Source organism: Lampris incognitus, chromosome 1, assembly GCF_029633865.1.
Source record: "Lampris incognitus isolate fLamInc1 chromosome 1, fLamInc1.hap2, whole genome shotgun sequence".
Taxonomy (NCBI): domain Eukaryota; kingdom Metazoa; phylum Chordata; class Actinopteri; order Lampriformes; family Lampridae; genus Lampris; species Lampris incognitus.
The window spans coordinates 102,699,383-102,717,836 of NC_079211.1; the positions used below are offsets into that span (position 1 = coordinate 102,699,383).

Here is an 18,454-nt window from a genome sequence, read left to right on the forward strand (position 1 = left end):
TGTTTCTTTCCCTCAACCACACACTTCCTGTTTACGTCCTGGTCACTGCAGCGTAAAACTCACACTATGCAGCAGCCACAGCAAATACATGAACGAGTACATTCATTTCCAGACACAAGGACACCATTCTGTCTCTTTCTTTTTTTAAGGAGGCGCTACAAAGAGCAATGTCCTCGAGTCAAGAGTTCACTGAAAAATTAAACTCCAAACAGATGTTCAGCCTAGAATGTTCTTGCATTCGGTTTATTCATCATGGTCTTAAGACATCCACCTAATCATTCAAGCCCACACAGTCGGTGACAACACCAAACTTGGAAAATGCTTAAAACCCTCTGACAGCTTTTAAATGGTGTGGTTCTCATTATTAATAATGGACTGCATTTATATAGCGCTATATCTGGACACCTGAAGCGCTTCACATTGAAGGGGGTAACTCACTTCAACCTCTACCAATGTGTAGAACACATCTGGGTGATGCACGGCAGCTATTTTGCACCAGAACGCTCACCACGCATCAGCTTGAGGTGGAGAGGGAGGAATCATTGAGCCAATTAAACAGGGGGATGATTAGGTGGCCAGACCGAGAGAACCAGGTTGGGAATTTTGCCAGGAAACTGGGGGACCCCCTACTCTTTGCATAAGGGTCATGGGATCTTTAATGACCACAGTGAGTAGTAGTATGTGATATCTGATTTAAAGTTGAACTACCGTACTATGGACCCTGCACTGACGTGTTTTACTATGTGCTTTGTGAGGTGGGATGAAAGCTAAATTGATCTAAACTGCTAGAAATATAAAATCAATCTATATATATATATATACATAGATAGATATGTCCACAGGATGTTGCAATGAAACCTTCGATGTAGCCTGTCAGGCTCGACCCCATCATGTCGGTTCAGGCTCAGATTATTTCATTACTCCAGCGGGTTTGACAGGGTTGGGCTCTGCACCGCGGTGGATAAACGAACTAGAACCTGGAGTTGAACTTGTATGTGCAAGCGGGCGGGGGCTCATCTGCTGTTGTGGGTTTATGTGTGTCAGAAGTTACAGACCAGGTTAAAAAAAAAAACTAAACCCAGAGGAGGCTTTGGGACACACGTGCCTTTACAGTTCAAATGTGATGTGGACAAATGCGTCCCAGACCACCTCCGAATGTGGCCTGGGCGATCAGATCTCAGGACGCTCTGAGGACGCACTGGGTGCATTCACACCTGTACTTAGGCCTGTCCACTTGTGACCAGATCCCCCACAACGCCTGTCAGTACCAGGTGTAAACAACCCCTCACTCTCCCTTGTTGCCATTGTGGCCCCACCGCACAGCGGTGTCGCCCTGGAACACGCTGGAGCCGTCAGTGTTGTGCGCTTTTGCGACGCTTGGAAGGGCAGTTTTTAGGAGGCTCATTGGCAGCAAGTGAAAAGTTTGCGAGTTTGTTTTTTTAAAAAAAAAATTTTTATTCACACCTCTGGCTAACTCTGTCCTCTCTCCCTCTCCGATACACAAACACACAAGGCGCACACACCTGCATGTACAACTTTTCCACTCAAGCGATGGTGGCAAAAACAAAGCACTTGGTACTGCCTCCTCCTTTCACAGGGCTTTCAGAGGCTTTGTTTTCCAAGGTGAACCAGGGAGAAAGAGAAAGAGAGAGAGAGAGCGACTGAGAGGAGAAACCAAGGTGTGAATAACCTGCACACTGAATAGCGTCTCTTCCTCTCACAGACTCTCTACACACCTGTTCTCTCTTGCAAGCTCTCCAGCATCCCTTGTTAGGTGTCATTGTGTATGGAGGAAGGTTTCCTAACAAGCTTGCTGTCGACTAAAGCTCCTGGCTAGATTTCAACCAGGGGGAGCCATTGGTGACTGTGGGGGGGACAAAATCTGGAGTTCGTGTGTGTATGTGTGTGCGTGGGGGAGGGGGTTTAACCACCTGGTGTGTTTATCCAAGTGTATGTGAGTATTTCTGATTATTTATAGTGCGTTGTGTGTGTGTGTGTGTGTGTGTGTGTGTGTGTGTGTGTGTGTGTGTGTGTGTGTGTGTGTGTGTGTGTGTGTGTGTGTGTCCTACCGCCTGTCTTTGTTTCCACACACCAGCAGGTGGGGGAGACTGTCTGTGAGGTTGAGGCATGTGAAGTCCCCCGGCGAGTTGCCCACACACACTGCCGACTGGCCCGTCTCGAGGCCATATACCTGGATCTGAAAACCGTGAGGACAGACACACACAGTATACTTTTAAGCGTCGGCGTCATCAACATCGGGCTTCTGGGGCTTTAACCGAGCCCCGAATCTTTCTGACAGAGGAAAAAAATCTACAGTCAGAATCAGAATCATGTTTATTGGCCATGTAGGTTTAGACATACATGGAATTTGACTCCGGTTTCGTGGCTCTCAGTGTACTTAACACAGAATAATAACACTACAAGTCAAGTCAAGTCAAATCAATTTTATTTGTGTAGCCCACTATCACAAATTACAAATTTGCCTCAACACTACAACACAACAATCTTCAGATATATATACACAAAGATTAATTTATACAGGTGAAATAAGAGATGATAAAGTGCAATTGTGCAGAGAATATATCAGAGATGCTGAAATAGATGTTAGCAGGCTACTTACATACATGCTGAGGTAGATGGACATGACAGAGCGTACCAGTATACGTACAATGTACAGTATAGTATATACAAAATGGTTGGATTTATATACAGTGTTAAGCATTCATTTGAATGACAGCCTGTGGAAAGAAACTGTTTTTATGTCTGGTTGTTTTGGGGTACAGTGCTCTGTAGCGCCTACCAGAGGGGAGGAGTTGGAACAGGTTGTGACCAGGGTGTGATGGGTCTGCAGTGATTGTTACCTGCCCGTTTCCTGAGTCTGGAGGTGTAAAAGTCCTGAATGGAGGGCAGGTTGGAACCAAGGATTTTCTCTGCAGACCTAACTGTCCATTGTAGTCTGTCCCGGTCCTGTTTGGTGGCTGAACCAAACCAGACAGTGATGGAGACAGACTGGATTATTGCAGTGTAGAACTGAATCAACAGTTCCTGGGGGAGGTTGAATTTCTTGAGCTGGCCAAGAAACTTCATTCTCTGCTAGGCCTTTTTGATGATTATGTCAATGTTGGATGCCCACCTTAGGTACTGGGAGATTGTGGAACTCACAAATCTGTAGGTTTTTACCATAGACATTGTGCTGTTGAGTATAGCGAGGGGGCAGTGTTGGGGGGGGGGGTCCTCCTGACATCCACTTTCATCTCCACTGTTTTGAGCATATTCAGCTCCAGGCTGTTATGGCCGCACCAGAGAGCCAGCTGATCAACCTCCCATCCATATGCGGATTCGTCACCATCCCGGATAAGGCCAATGATGGTTGTGTCGTCCGCAAACTTCAGGAGTTTAATAGACGGGTCACCTGAGGTGCAGTCATTTGTGTACAGGGAGAAGAGTAGAGGGGAGAGCACACATCCCTGGGGTGCGCCAGTGCTGATTGTCCGGGTGCTGAATGTGATTTTCCCCAGCCTCACCTGCCTCCTGTCTGTCAGGATGTTTTTAATCCACTGTCAGATGGGGGCTGGTACAGTGAGCCAGGTGAGTTTGGAGGGGAGGATATCTGGGACAATGATGTTGAACGCTGAGCTGAAGTCCACAAATCCACTGATCTGTTTGCTCGGTAGGCAAACTGCAGGGGGTCGAGTAGGGGGCCTGTGATTTCCTTCAGGTGGGCCAATACCAGTCTCTCAAAGGATTTCATGACCACAGACATTAGGGCAATGGGCCTGTAGTCATTTAATCCTGTGATATGGGGTGTCTTGGAGACTGGGATGATAGTGGAGCTTTTGAAGCAGGAGGGAACCTCACATAGCTGTAGTGATCAGTTGAAGATTAGAGTGAAAATGAGGGCTAGCTGGTCAGCACAGACTTTAAGACAGGAGGGTGACACGCCATCCAGGCCCAGTGTCTTCCTGGTCTTGTCTCTGGACGAGCTGGCACACATCCTCAACACAGATCCTGAGTGCTCAATCATCATGAAATGTAAATAATTTATTTCCCGGACTCCCCCAACTCTTGCTGCTGCCTGTTTGTGGATGTAGAGAGACTGAGGGCATAGACTGAGCTGAGTAACGTCTTCTTGTATACAAGCTCCGTCAGTCCATCTGGGGTCAGTTTTACCAGCTGGACGTAAAAAAATTAGGTTTGAGGCTTATGCCGGGCTTGAGATAAATATTTACACCTATTGCACCATCTAAAACGACGACTAGGCGCAGCTATGCCCAGCGTAAACGATGCACGTCCACGTCCACACATTCTACCGCAGTGATAGTTGCCACGCCATTCACAAACTTACGTTTACTGGTGCCAAAAAAATGACTGCTGAGTCGAAGAAACGAAAATTAAATTACTGAGCTTGTGAAACAAGAAAAAAAAATCCTTTAACTATACAGTAAGTATGCATATTTTAGTATGCAAACAAAACTAATAAGAAAAAACAAGACATCTGGAAGATGATTACAGCAACAGTCAATGAAACAGAGGGTGGAGATTAGGGAGTTGGACAGTCGACTAAATGAAGTAAACATGGAAAGACCTTCACAGCGCTCCAGTCCTATCTGTTACAAGTTGCAATTGCGGTGATAACTCGTCAGTTAATTCGAACAATACAGCCCGGCTGAAACAAATTCTCTTAATAAGTTCTCCATCTGCATATATAGCAAGAGGACTGGTGTGGTCTCTCAATACTCTTTCACGCCTGAAAGCCCACTGATCAAATAGCTGGTATACAGGGCCATCACGGTGGGGTCCTGTGCAAACTTGACATGCGAGGCCCTGCTCATTGACATGGATGCACCTGAATCGAGGTCACACGCATATAGCTATTCTAGTTCTACCGCACACAGCTATTCTAGTTCTACCGCACACAGCTATTCTAGCTATACTGCACACAGCTATTCTAGCTATCCTGCACACAGCTATTCTAGCTATACTGCATGTGTAATCTCAGTGCAATACATTTTTAACAAGTAGAATAATACACCCTCATCATGCACATCTCAGCTAGGGCTGTGCAATATGACAATATACGTCGCGTGACGATAGAAATGTCTATCGTTTCATATTAAGCTTTATCATTCATTTCGTTGTATCGCAAATCACACTCTTTACAGCAATATTTTTCATCATTTGGACGACCCTTTCCGCTCTCTGCACAGCCCGCACGCATGCAGGAAATTTGCATGAAGGCAATACAAACATGGAGGACAGTGGACGTAATGCAGAACAGGGTAATTCCAAAAAGAAGAACACTGACCAGCCAGGACAAAACGAGGAGCTTGTACCTAAAAGAGGGGCTACTTCTATCGTGTGGATGTGGTTTGGGTATGAAAAGGCTGACGTGGCGGTGGCGTAGCGGTCTAAGCATCGGCTTGGTGTCGATGCAGTTGCCCACTGGAGACTGGGGTTCGCGCCCCGGTCTCGTCAGATCCGACTATGGCCGGACTCGATGAAGCAGCAATCATTGGCAACGCTGTCTTCGGGAGGGGGGCGGAGTCGGCTTGTGTTCGTCATGTGAATGCATCTCTGTGTGTGTCGGGAAAACAGTGGTTCGGCTTGGATTCGCCTTGTCACGAAAGTGGGGAGGCGTCTCCTTCGAGACTGCCGGCCGGAGAGATGCAGTTGGCGAACGCATGCAATACGAGGGTGGGTGTTTGAATTAAAATAGGGATCAATTGGCCACTAAATTGGGAGAAAAAAGGGAAAAATCAGAAATAAAAAAAAAAAAAAAAAAAAAAAAGGCTGACGTGGACCAGAAAACCGTACTTTGCAAAATATGCTGCACACCGGTCCCCACAACAGACTCAAACACCACTAGCCTCTTTTATCGCCTACACAAGAATCATATCGAACAGTACAGAGAGATTCTACAGACAAGAGCAGCAAAAGCACAGTCGAGTACACTAAATCTACTACTACTTTCGGCTGCTCCTGTTAGGGGTCGCCACAGCAGATCATCCGTTTCCATTTCTTCCTGTCTTCTGCGTCTTCCTCTATCACACCAGCCACCTGCATGTCCTCCCTCGCCACATCCATAAACCTCTTCTTTGGCCTTCCTTTTTTTCCTCTTTCCTGGCAGCTCCATATTCAGCATCCTTCTCCCAATATACCCAGCATCTCTCCTCCACACATGTCCAAGCCATCTCAATCTTGCCTCTCTTGCTTTGTCTCCAAACCATCCAACTTGAGCGGTCCCTCTAATATAATCATTCCTAATCCTGTCCTTCTTTGTCATTCCCAGTGAAAATCTTAGCATCTTCAACGCTGCCACCTCCAGCTCCGCCTCCTGTCTTTTCGTCAGTGCCACTGTCTCCAAACCATATAACATAGCTGGTCTCACAACCATCTTGTAAACCTTCCCTTTAACTCTTGCTGGTACCCTTCTAGGGCTGTGCGATATCGCCATTTTTCAGACCAGTCATTGTCATTACAAGTAGCCTAGGGTCATAGTCACATCAGCACCAGCTAGCTTTACACACCTGCTCAGACACATCATCTCTGGAAGTGGTGCCAGAGATTCGCTGCAAAGACCGATCAAGTGGGTTCGTTTTTTAAAGGCACTAACAATTATCGAAAATGTTCTCTCGACACACACGACAAAAGCAGAAACCGCTTGCAGTGTATTCTGGCCGAGCGGATGGCAGACGACTCGTTATCAGGTCTGCTCAACATCTGGGCAAGACGGGTGAATACTTAGTAACCAGAGGATGGAGAAGCTTATCAACACAGCCTAGCACACCGTGAGCAGCCCTTCACTGCTTAAGAAAAGACGGTCACTCGAAAGAGTGGACACGGGATCCCAATATATCACCGATGAAGGCCAATGCTATAAAATAATGCTAAAATGTTACAAAAACGAATCAGTTGTATATAAGAATCAGTTTGATTTTACTTGACACATAATGAGGAAACAATCAGATGTAGAGTATTTTATACAATGAATAAATAACCAAAATTATGGAAAAAGTTGTTCTCATTTTTTGGCTGCCGGGCCAGCAAAAAGACAAGGGGGCCAGTAAAACTCATCTATTGGCCAAGTGGGCCAGCAGGGAAAAAAAATTATGCTGGACACTGCCCTGTGCGGTTGCACACTTTGGAGTCCATGCAACGGTTCTGCAAACACACACACGCCTTCACTTTGCATCAAGATATAATATATTTTACTGCCAATAGTAACCAATACACCGGTCTGCTGTCACATTGAAACAGAAGGCTGCCACTGAAGTCACACGGATCCATTTAAAGGGATTCAATCCCACATTCGAGCATTCAGATAGTGTTCAAATATGATTTTGTAGCACAAAGAACACAATACAAAATTCAACAGGATTTCTAGATGTCATCATACTCTTGCTGGTTTTGGAGTAAGAAGAGGAGCAGATGCTGAGTATACAATTCATTCTGAGAGGAAGACAGAATGAGAACACTCAAGCAGACTGGTTTGCTTTACACACCTGGTCCAGATTTGCTCAGATTTGGGGGGAAAAGAACAATGAAGGAAATTGTTCTCGCCTCGAGAACAGTAACACCTCAAGAGATAAGCCACACAAAAAAAAAATCATTTCATGGTGAGCTGTTCCCCTCTGCAGTGACGGGCTTTCTTTGTACATTTAGAAAGGGGCAGCTGGCTGTCATGCAGCCATAGAGACTACAAACACAGAGAGAGAGAGAGAGAGAGAGAGAGAGAGAGAGAGAGAGAGAGAGAGAGAGAGAGAGAGAGAGAGAGAGAGAGAGAGAGACAGCGAGACAGAGAGACAGAGACAAACAGACAGACAGAGAACAAAATGAATAAAACTCAAGTGCAGGAAAAAAAACAAGTTCTCTCAGTGGAGATGCACTTCTATTCAAGTGATCCTTCCTATATAAAATTAACAGACAAACAACCTAACTGCAGACTTGTGTGTGCACATATGCACTCACCCACACATTTGTGCACACACACACACACATACACACACAACACAGTGTGTGTGTGTGTGTGTGTGTGTGTATGTATATATATATATATATATATATATATATATATATATATATATATATACTATATATGCATCTACAGGCCTGGAATGACTGTATATTAGATGTGCCATCGTATCATGTTTTTATTGTCACCTTGTAAACTAGTCAAGGCTTTTCACTTTACACCGACCTTTGGCCAGGTGTAAGGTTTAGTCTCAGGTGTAGCACTACGCCTAGGTGGTGCAACAGGTATTAATTCTATGTAGGGCTTAAGGCGCATTTTATGTCTAACTGGTGCAACCAGCCCCAGCAGCCCTCTTTTAGCATGGACACATGGCGTGCAAAAGGTAAGGTATAAACCAAAGTCCCACTAGCCCTGTACTGCCCCTAGATTGTAGAACCACAGTTTTTATTAACTAATGTAGCGAAGCAGTTGGAAATATTCCTGAAATTCTTATATACAGCACAATTCATAAGATTGTTTTGTGAATATGAAAAGCATGTTAGGGGAACAATGCTTAAAGTAATAGTAATTTGTCATGTATACATATATGACATGAGTTAAAGGATATAGGCTACTTGGGGATTTGGTAACACAACCTGGAGAAAAGCTAGATAGTAAAAACATCTGATATTCCCTAAATGGTTATATATTCAACCTACTGTCATCATGCTGCTGAGTTTTTATTTTATTTATTTTTTATTCCCCCCCCCCTTTTTTTTTTCTCCGCAATTGTATCCGGCCAATTACCCTATCCTTAGCCACAGATGGTCTGGGGCCCAGACCTCGTCAACTGCTAGAAATACCCCTGTTTCTAGGTCTGACATTCTATGAAGTTACAAGCATGTGAATCTTAAAGTTGCTGTAGATGCTTGTGAGTTGGGACAGGTTCGAGCCACCGACACACGTGGCTCCACAATGGGATGGTATCACGCCCCGAGCCATAACCTATGTCCCATTGGGACAAAGGTTAAAAATGGCTCGGGGAATTTGATCTAATCTAATTTAATCTAATGATTAGATTAGAATGGGCTGCATGGTGGCACAGTGGTTAGCGCTGTCGACTCACAGCAAGATGGTCATGGGTTCGAACCCCGGGGTTGTCCAACCTTGGGGGGGGGGGTTCATCCCAGGTCGTCCTCTGTGTGGAGTTTGCATGTTCTCCCCATGTCTGCGGTGGGTTTTCTCCGGGTGCTCCGGTTTCCCCCACCGTCAAAATGAAACATGCATGTTAGGGTTTATCCTCCTGTCTGTGCCCCTGAGCAAGGCAATGGGAAAAGAACTGGAGTTGGTCCCCGGGCGCAGCATGAAGGCGGCAGCCCACTGCTCCTAGCTACACAGATCACAGCTAGGATGGGTTCATTTGCAGTAACTGAATTCCCCCAAGGGGATTGATAAAGGAAACTTAATTACATTAGATAAACCCACAATCTGATTGAACACAGCGGGGGATATCAGGATACAACCAGTAGGAAAAACACAAATATAAAAGGAATTCGAGCAACATATAATAGATTAACACATGACACATAACATTCACTGACAAAGTAACACAAAAAAAGAGTTGTTTAAGAAAGATTAAGAGAAGGGATGACATGATCCTTGTGTGCACGTTGTGCAAACGCAGCAGTAATGCGGACAACATGGCAAGTCTCGAACAACTGGAGGATGCTACTAAAAGCGGGAATAAAACCTAATGAGTGGATAAACAGGGTTAGAAAACATTTGCCATGTTAAAGCAGTGTTTCCTGGGTAGTAGGCCTCTATCCTGGCATTGTAATAATAACAGAAGCAGTAAAATCAAGCAAACCCACTAACAATGCAGTTGCATTATGCAGTTTGTACCTGAATGTTGATCCCGACTGATCAGCGATGTGAAAAACTGGAAAGAAAAGCTGGCCAGAAACCTGGGGCTTTGGAGAGCCTTCAAACAATAACAAAAAACACTCAGTAGACCAAGCTCACGACTTATACTCTGTTTCGATCTGAACCACTCAGCAGCTTCTGATGACATGTACAAGTCATATTGCACTTCAAGAAACACGAAAAGTTACAGGTTGTACCACAAACCCACACTACTCCTTAACTCACTGAGTTTTTTTCAAATTAATCAAATTTTCTTGATTCTCTACCCAGGCCGCCTGTCTTACGTGAGCATTTTGGGGTCAATATTGTCTATAATGTTGTTGATGTAGAGTCGAGGTTTACTCAACTGTTGCGCTCATTTTATGTGGCTGTAGAAAAGGGGATCAGCTTAATCACTAAAATATGAAAGCAAGGAAAGTATAAATTGTGTTATGCAGAAAACAGCTTACTTTTAATACAGTTTTTGCAGGTTTTATTATTTCATGTCACTGCCCCCCCCCCCCCGCCAATACTCACGTTGCCTAACATTTTCTGAGGCAGAAATTCAACAGTGGCTCTCGTCAGGCTGTACATGGGTGGGTTGTGTCCCTCGCTGCTGGCTGGGGATTACTGTAACAGTCTGGCACAAGTACAAGCCTTTCAAACAACTTGAGCAACGCCACACGCACAAGCACAAACTTGTGTGTTCCACCTCTCAGGTGCACACGTATGCACATGCACAAACCGACCGACACCCTGTTGAATTCACTGTACTAAAACAACTGAATAATTCATACTATTATGTTTCCTCGAATGACCCTTAGTAGAAGTGGGCGTGTGGTGTGTGTGTGTGTGTGTGTGTGTGTGCCGTGTTAAAAGCTCCCACCCATCAGTAGCTCTGAGCCGGTAGACGGAGCACATCCTTTATTTCTTTTCATGTACACCCATCCATTCATCTGTACCCTGCTGAGGAGGGGGTGGGGGGTGGGGGTGTCCAGTCTATCCTTTGTAACCATCACTGTAGAAGGAAGTTCTGCTCGGCAACATGCTGTGAAAGCCAGGAGGGCTTGTGGCCTTGATAACCTAACTAGAAATTATGCCTCGCATAATTTGGGATAGTGGACCATGAACTTTGTCTCATTGTAAATTCAGCTTGCGTTTTTCTTTTTTCTTTTTGCAAGACTACCTGAAGTCATGCTTGCCAACTGCAATCTCACCCTCTGAGGTATTTCGTGGGCGCTAAATACCGCCAAGGACTACCTGGTCGATCGTCTGTTTTGGGCTCTCAAGGTCATCATAATACATGTGATAGTGAGGATAACGGTTACCAGGCAGACATGGTACCTGGTGTACGTTTATGATCTATGATATACACGAAGTGTCCAATCCTGCCAGTGCCCTTGAGCAAGGCATTTCACCACGCCATCCCGAGTCATTGCAAGTGGCCGCGGATGAGAGCGCCACCCTAATTCAAATTTATGCTCAAAGCATAATTAATTGGTAGGCATTGACACATAATTTAGACACATGCATGAGACAAAACATACAGTGCATCCGGAAAGTATTCACATGCCTTCACTTTCCCCACATTTTGTTATGTTACAGCCTTATTCCAAAAACGATTAAATTCCTTTTTTTTTCTCATCAATCTACATACAATAACCCATAATGACAAAGCAAAAAAGGTTTTGTAGAAATTTTTGCAAATTTATTAAAAATAAAAAACTGAAATGTTGCAAGTATTCACACCCTTTACTCAGTACTTGGTTGAGGCACCTTTGGCAGTGATTACAGCCTCAAGTCTTCTTGGGTATGAAGCTACAAGCTTGGCACACCTATATTTGGGGTATTTCTTCCATTCTTCTCTGCAGATCCTCTCGAGCTCTGTAAGGTTAGATGGGGAGAGTCGCTGCACAGCTATTTTCAGGTCTTTCCAGAGATGTTCAATGGGGTTTAAGTCTGGGCTCTGGCTGGGCCACTGAAGGACATTCACAGACTTGTCCCGAAGCCACTCCTTCGTTGTCTTGGCTGTGTGCTTAGGGTCGTTGTCGTGTTGAAAGGTAAACCTTCGCCCCAGTCCGAGGTCCTGAGCGCTCTGGAGCAGGTTTTCATCAAGGATCTCTCTGTACTTTGCTCCATTCATCTTTCCCTCGATCCTGACTAGTCTCCCAGTTCTTGCCGCTGAAAAACATCCCCACAGCATGATGCTGCCACCACCATGCTTCACTGTAGGCTGGTATTAGCAAGGTGATGAGAGGTGCCTGGTTTCCTCCAGACGTGACGTTTGGCATTCAGGCCAAAGAGTTCAATCTTGGTTTCATCAGACCAGAGAATCTTGTTTCTCATGGTCTGAGAGTCCTTTAGGTGCTTTCTGGCAAACTCCAAGCGGGCTGTCATGTGCCTTTTACTGAGCAGAGGCTTCTGTCTGGCCACTCTACCATAAAGGCCTGATTGGTGGAGTGCTGCAGAGATGGTTGTCCTTCTGGAAGGTTCTCCCATCTCCACAGAGGAATGCTGGAGCTCTGTCAGAGTGACCATCGGGTTCTTGGTCACCTCCCTGACCAAGGCCCTTCTCCCCCAATTGCTCAGTTTGGCTGGGCGGCCAGCTCTAGGAAGAGTCCTGGTGGATCCAAACTTCTTCCGTTTATGAATGATGGAGACCACTGTACTCTTTGGGACCTTCAAATCTGTACAGATTTTTTTGTACCCTTCCCCAGATCTGTGCCTCGATACAATCCTGTCTCGGAGGTCCACAGACAATTCCTTTGACTTCATGGCTTGGTTTCTGCTCTGACATGCACTGTCAACAGTGGGACCTTATATAGACAGGTGTGTGCCTTTCCAAATCATGTCCAATCAATTGAATTTACTACGGGTGGACTCCAATCAAGATGTAGAAACATCTCAAGGATGATCAGTGGAAACAGGATGAACCTGAGCTTAATTTTGAATGTCATAGCAAAGGGTGTGAATACTTATGTACATGCAATATTTCAGTTTTTTATTTTTAATAAATTTGCAAAAATTTCCACAAAACCTTTTTCACTTTGTCATTATGGGGTATTGTGTGTAGATTGATGAGAAAAAAATGGAATTTAATCCATTTTGGAATAAGGCTGTAACATAACAAAATGTGGGGAAAGTGAAGGGGTGTGAATACTTTCCGGATGCACTGTATATAACATCAGAAGTGGGGTGACACTGAAGTGCAAAATGAGAAGGTGGGTGGGAGCAGTCAACATCAGCACCTGTCAGTTGAAGAAGAGGTGCTGCTGGTAAAATGTCTGATGGCTTAGAGACAATGATGACCATCTGTTTTACAGTTTTGCAGCAGGCAGGATCTGGTTTTTTGTCTTTTTTTTTTTAAATGGTGCTGGCAACACTCATTAGGCAAAATTACTATTAAAAAACTGATGGGGGTGTCTGGGTGACGTGGCAGTCTATTCCGTCGCCTATCAACACGGGGATCGCCAGTTCGAATCCCCATATTTGCTCCGGCTTGGTCGGGCTTCCCTACAGACACAATTGGCCGTGTCTGCGGGTGGGAAGCCGGAAGTGGGTATGTGTCGTGGTCGCTGCACTAGCGCCTCCTCTGGTCGGTCGGGGCGCCTGTTCAGGGGGGAGGGGGAACCGGGGGAATAGCGTGATCCTCCCACGTGCAACGTCCCCCTGGTGACACTCCTCACAGTCAGGTGAAAAGCAGCAGCTGGCGACTCCACATGTATTGGAGGAGGCATGTGGTAGTCTGCAGTCCTCCCCGGATCGGCAGAGGGGGTGGAGCAGCGACCGGGACGGCTCGGAAGAGGGGGGTAATTGGCCAAGTACAATTGGAAGAAAAAGGGAGGGGGATGCAATTGACTGGGGGCATGTCCAGGGGTTTCCAACATGGGGTCAAAGGTGACAGAGGAGGAATAGACAAAAAAAATGGATGGATGAATGAATGAATATGACTAAATTGTACAACAGCCAAACACAGCCAAGAAGGTCAAGGGTCGATATAAATGAAATGAGAGCAACGCACCGGCTTAACCCAAATGAATGCGAGGAGAGAGAATTATGAAACCAGAACAGCTGCACTTTCCCTGGTCACAATTAGAGAGACTGACATCACCGCCTGCAGCTCGACAGCTACAGCAAACTTTCTGTATATACAAGTTACGATGATGTAATCTGATGTCGGGGCGTCTCGCCCCCCAATTAGCAATTAGCAGCCGGCGCGTTTGTCATCCAAATCAGACAGAACAAATGAGATGACCAGCCGCCAAACCAGCCCTTGAATAATTGAAATGATAACGAAATTAAACAAAGGGGACAGAGAGAGTAGGTAGAGGGACAATGGCGAGAGAGAGAGAGACAGAGAGAGAGAGTGAAGCATGATGTAAACTTTGAGAGGGTGCCAGCATTTTTTTTTTTTGTCTGTCCCCGGTTTGGGCCAAGCAGAGCCTTAATTGTGCAACGCCACGGGGCAAAGCCCCATTTGCACACTGGACTTTTAAATGACAGCTTGATGGGATTTGGACGGGGATGGAGTGGAGGGTGCTGAGGAAGAGGGGAGTGGGCCAAGCAGAAATGAGGTCCTGCCTTCTTTTCACAGAGAATCACTACAGTTTCAGTCAGGATGTTTGATTAAAGAGGTCTGGCTCACCAAACACTTTCACAAATTGTCATTGCTGGAGGCAGAGGAGCCATTTACTGATAATGTTGGGTGGGCATTTTAGGGATTGCCCGGGCAAGGTTTTCATAAATACACTTTGTGTCTTGGCAGAGTGGCATCATGACTAATTCAAAAAGATGAAAAATCGTTGCTAGTAGTGAAGTGATTTATCTGCTGTTGAAAGAAACATTTCGGGGGGCTTTGTGTCTAGCATCACTGTGCCAGGCCAGCTTGCCATTGCCTGCTCATCAGTAAACCCAGGCATCACAGTCTGGCAAGAGTGCAGGCTGATCTAACTGCCAGAGGAGAGGGGCATTAAATTTAGTTAATTTTCATGATGGAGATTGTCAGATAACACAGTACAATTCATGGTATTGTCAAACAACACTGTACTGTTGAAGTTTTTTTTTGGGGGGGGGGGAATTTCCCCCTTTTCTCCTCAATTGTATCCGGCCAATTACCCCACTCCTCCGAGCCAACCCGGTCGCTGCTCCACCCCCTCTGCTGATCCAGGGAGGGCTGCAGACTACCGCATGCCTCCTCCAATACATGTGGAGTCGCCAGCCGCTTTTCACCTGACAGTGAGGAGTTTCGCCAGGGGGACGTAGAACGTGGGAGGATCACACTATTCCCCCCAGTCCCCTTAAAAGAGTTTCATTCATCTTTTAACCTCCATCTATGTATTCATGCATCCATAACCCAGCTATCTAATTCATCTGTTAAGCATCCATCAATCAATCATCTATCTATGCATCAGCTAACAATTCTCCATGGCCATCTATCCATCCATCAAACTACCTGTTCACAGAAAGGTGAATCAGCTCATCTGGACACAACGTTTATTGACAGAAACGTTTCATCACTCACCTAAGTGACCTCTTCAGTCTAAACTAACTGCAGGTATCCCCACCCTTATAAACAATACAGCGGCATAACGACCGAAACCAACAATCGGTTTCATATGCAAATAGGCGTGACCATTAACTAGAGCAGGGATGGAGAACATGATCCAGAAAGGGTCGGTGTGGGGGCAGGTCTTTCTTACAACCGAGCAGTTACACACCTGAGTCTACAAATCAAGGTCCTTAGCAAAGGTTATTGGTTGACTAATAGAATCAGGTGTGTAACTGCTTGATTGGAACAAAGAACTGCACCCACACCGGCCCTTTCTGGATCATGATGCCCATCCCTGAACTAGAGTTTCAATGGCCATGTATACTATTCACAGAGGATTGGGGAATAGTTGCAATCCCATCACTGTCAGATGGCGACGGACATACTCTTAGCCAGCCCCTCACCCATCCACCCACCCCATCAGTTCAGGGATGGTCGTTCCCTCTTCACAGATTTTAAGAGTACATCGGTTGCCATCTCACAATGCTATGATTGCAACTATTCCCAAATCCTCTGTGAACAGTACACATTGCCATTGTAACTCTAGTTAATATTCACGACAATCTGCATATGAAACCGATCGTTGGTTTCGGTCGTTATGCCACTGTATTGTTTATAAGGGTGGGGATACCTGCAGTCAGTTGAGAATGAAGAGGTCACTTAGATGAGTGATGAAACATTTCTGTCAATAAACATTGTGTCCAGATGAACTGATTCACCTGTCTGTGATTTCCTTTCCTTTGATTGAGCATGCATAAAGACACTACCTGTTGAAAACTGATCCCTCAATCATCTCCCTGTGTGCTGTCCTGTCATCCATCATGCTGTACATCCATTCATTAATCAAACATCTATCAAACCACCCATCTATTCACCCAACCATCCATTTATTCAGACGCTCATCAGTGTGTCCACCAAAGGTCCGACAAACACTGGGAGTCCTGGTGGCTCAACCAGATGGTCGTGAACCACATGGGTTGCAATCCAAGCCAAGATCTCTCTCTCTCTCTCTCTCTCTCTCTCTCTCTCTCTCTCTCCCTCTCTCTCCTATACTTACAGTCTCTCTTTAATATGTCTAATGAAAGGAAACTTGGCAGATCAAATCTATATTTTTGAAGCGGAGGAATTGAATGTCATGTTTTATTGGGAACAGTCGTGTTGGTGCTACGTATTAGTAAAGTGGACAGATGATGAGCCAGCCTGCAGTGCCAGCTCACGGCGAGGGTCAAGCCAAGAGCTGGGCAGCTGCCCGGGCAGCCCAGATCCACTACCAAGAAGGGAACCACCCCCACACACACACACCTCTCTCTCTTTCTCCCAGTCACACATCGACAGGTTTTTCGTGAAACTTGACTGCGACAATACAGACACACCTGCTGACTGCCAGACAGATTGGAAGAGAGAAGAGCGCAGAGAGCCATTGTGAAACACAAACCCTGACAACATATCAGCTGCTAACAAACAGCAGACACAACCCCTAGCACATACAAACACACACCGAGTGATGACAAAAAAAAAAACAACAAAAAAACAAAACAAATGAACATGAGATGAGCTAGCAGACAACAAAGACACGGGTAAAAGAAACGAACAACAAAACACTCCAAGAGGATAAAGAACAACAACACAGTCATCAACCAACACCGGCCAAGCCAGTCGCTCCCGCAATGACCGATCTGTTTCACATTTTAAACTTAAAAAATTACACAAGTAATCGTATCTTAATCTTTTCTTAATTGACCAACAAAGAATATAGTAAATTAAAACAAAGACATTAAAGACCTGAGGTTCAAATCCAAATGCAATAAATAATAGAAACAATTTTCTGTCAGAAAAAAAGTCGGATATAACACCCCTGAGAGTCACCGCCGTGTATTTTGACAGCTTTTAATTAAAAATATGATCTCTTCTTCAAGAGGCTGCATCAAAAACGTAAACCCCCCCCAAAAAACAACAACAACCCAAAAACACTTGGCAGCACTAGTTTGCTGGCAAACTGTGCTTCCTCTTCGCAGAATGAAACTACCGTCAGGAGCGTGATGAGTGACAGACTTGGGCTGATTAAATTTTTCTTGAATATTTTAATTAGTGAGAAGCAGCGTGTATCAATTGGAGTGTGCATGACTTTCCAAAGTTTGCGGAGAGGATGTGTGATAAATCCATTAGCAGCAGACAGAACGGCGCTACTGGTGAAACGCGGCGCCATCCACATGGAAACACCGAGCAACCCCCGAGTAACACACTGCTCTGGGTTTTTAACTACGGATGGCTTAAAACCTGAAGAAAATGGTTTCACAAAAACTGATCTTACATCACCTTTGTGATGCAAGAGCCATCGTTTTCTACCCTTGGGCTTCTTTTTGTTTTATTTCTCCCACTCATCTGCACAGATCTGTACTTTTCCCTCTTTCACATGTAAACTAAACCGAATCAAACTAAGAATACCATGTGTCGTTGATCCCCAAAGGGTAAAAATGTGGCCCAACTCATGACATAACTAAAACCAGTATCCTCCCACCACAGCATCACAAATGAAACTGGAAGGGCATCCAGGTGGCGTGGCGGTCTATTCCGTTGCCTACCAACACAGGGATCGCCGGTTCGAATCCCCGTGTTACCTCCCGCTTGGTCAGGCGTCCCTACAGACACAATTGGCCGTGTCTGCAGGTGGGAAGCCGGATGTGGGTACGTGTCCAGGTCGTTGCACTAGTGCCTCCTCTGATCGGTCGGGGCGCCATCCTCACATGTGCTACGTCCCCCTGGCGAAACTCCTCACCGTCAGGTGAAAAGAAGCAGCTGGTGACTCCACATGTATGGGAGGAGGCATGTGGTAGCCTGCAGTCCTCCCCGGATCGGCAAAGGGGGTGGAGCAGCTACTGGGACTGCTCGGGAGAGTTGCTGGATACAGTTGAGAAGAAAATTCCTCCCCCAAAAAAGAAAAAAGAATTGAAACTGGAAACTGAGTAGCATTTTCTGCTACAGATGCACTTTAGATTGGACGTGTCTTCGGTTCTTTCTCGAACATGATGAACTGAATGCACACAGAGGAAGAT

At 45.5% G+C, this 18,454-nt stretch overlaps 1 protein-coding gene across 1 annotated transcript in view; it reads right to left on the minus strand.

Moving 5' to 3' along the window:
• Positions 1 to 18,454, minus strand: part of fbxw8 (F-box and WD repeat domain containing 8) — a 56,415-nt gene that overhangs the window by 7,424 nt on the left and 30,537 nt on the right. The window contains exon 8 of the mRNA XM_056288290.1: positions 2,070 to 2,197. Within this exon, the coding sequence (XP_056144265.1) occupies positions 2,070 to 2,197 (128 nt within the window). The remainder of the gene's footprint in view (positions 1 to 2,069; positions 2,198 to 18,454) is intronic.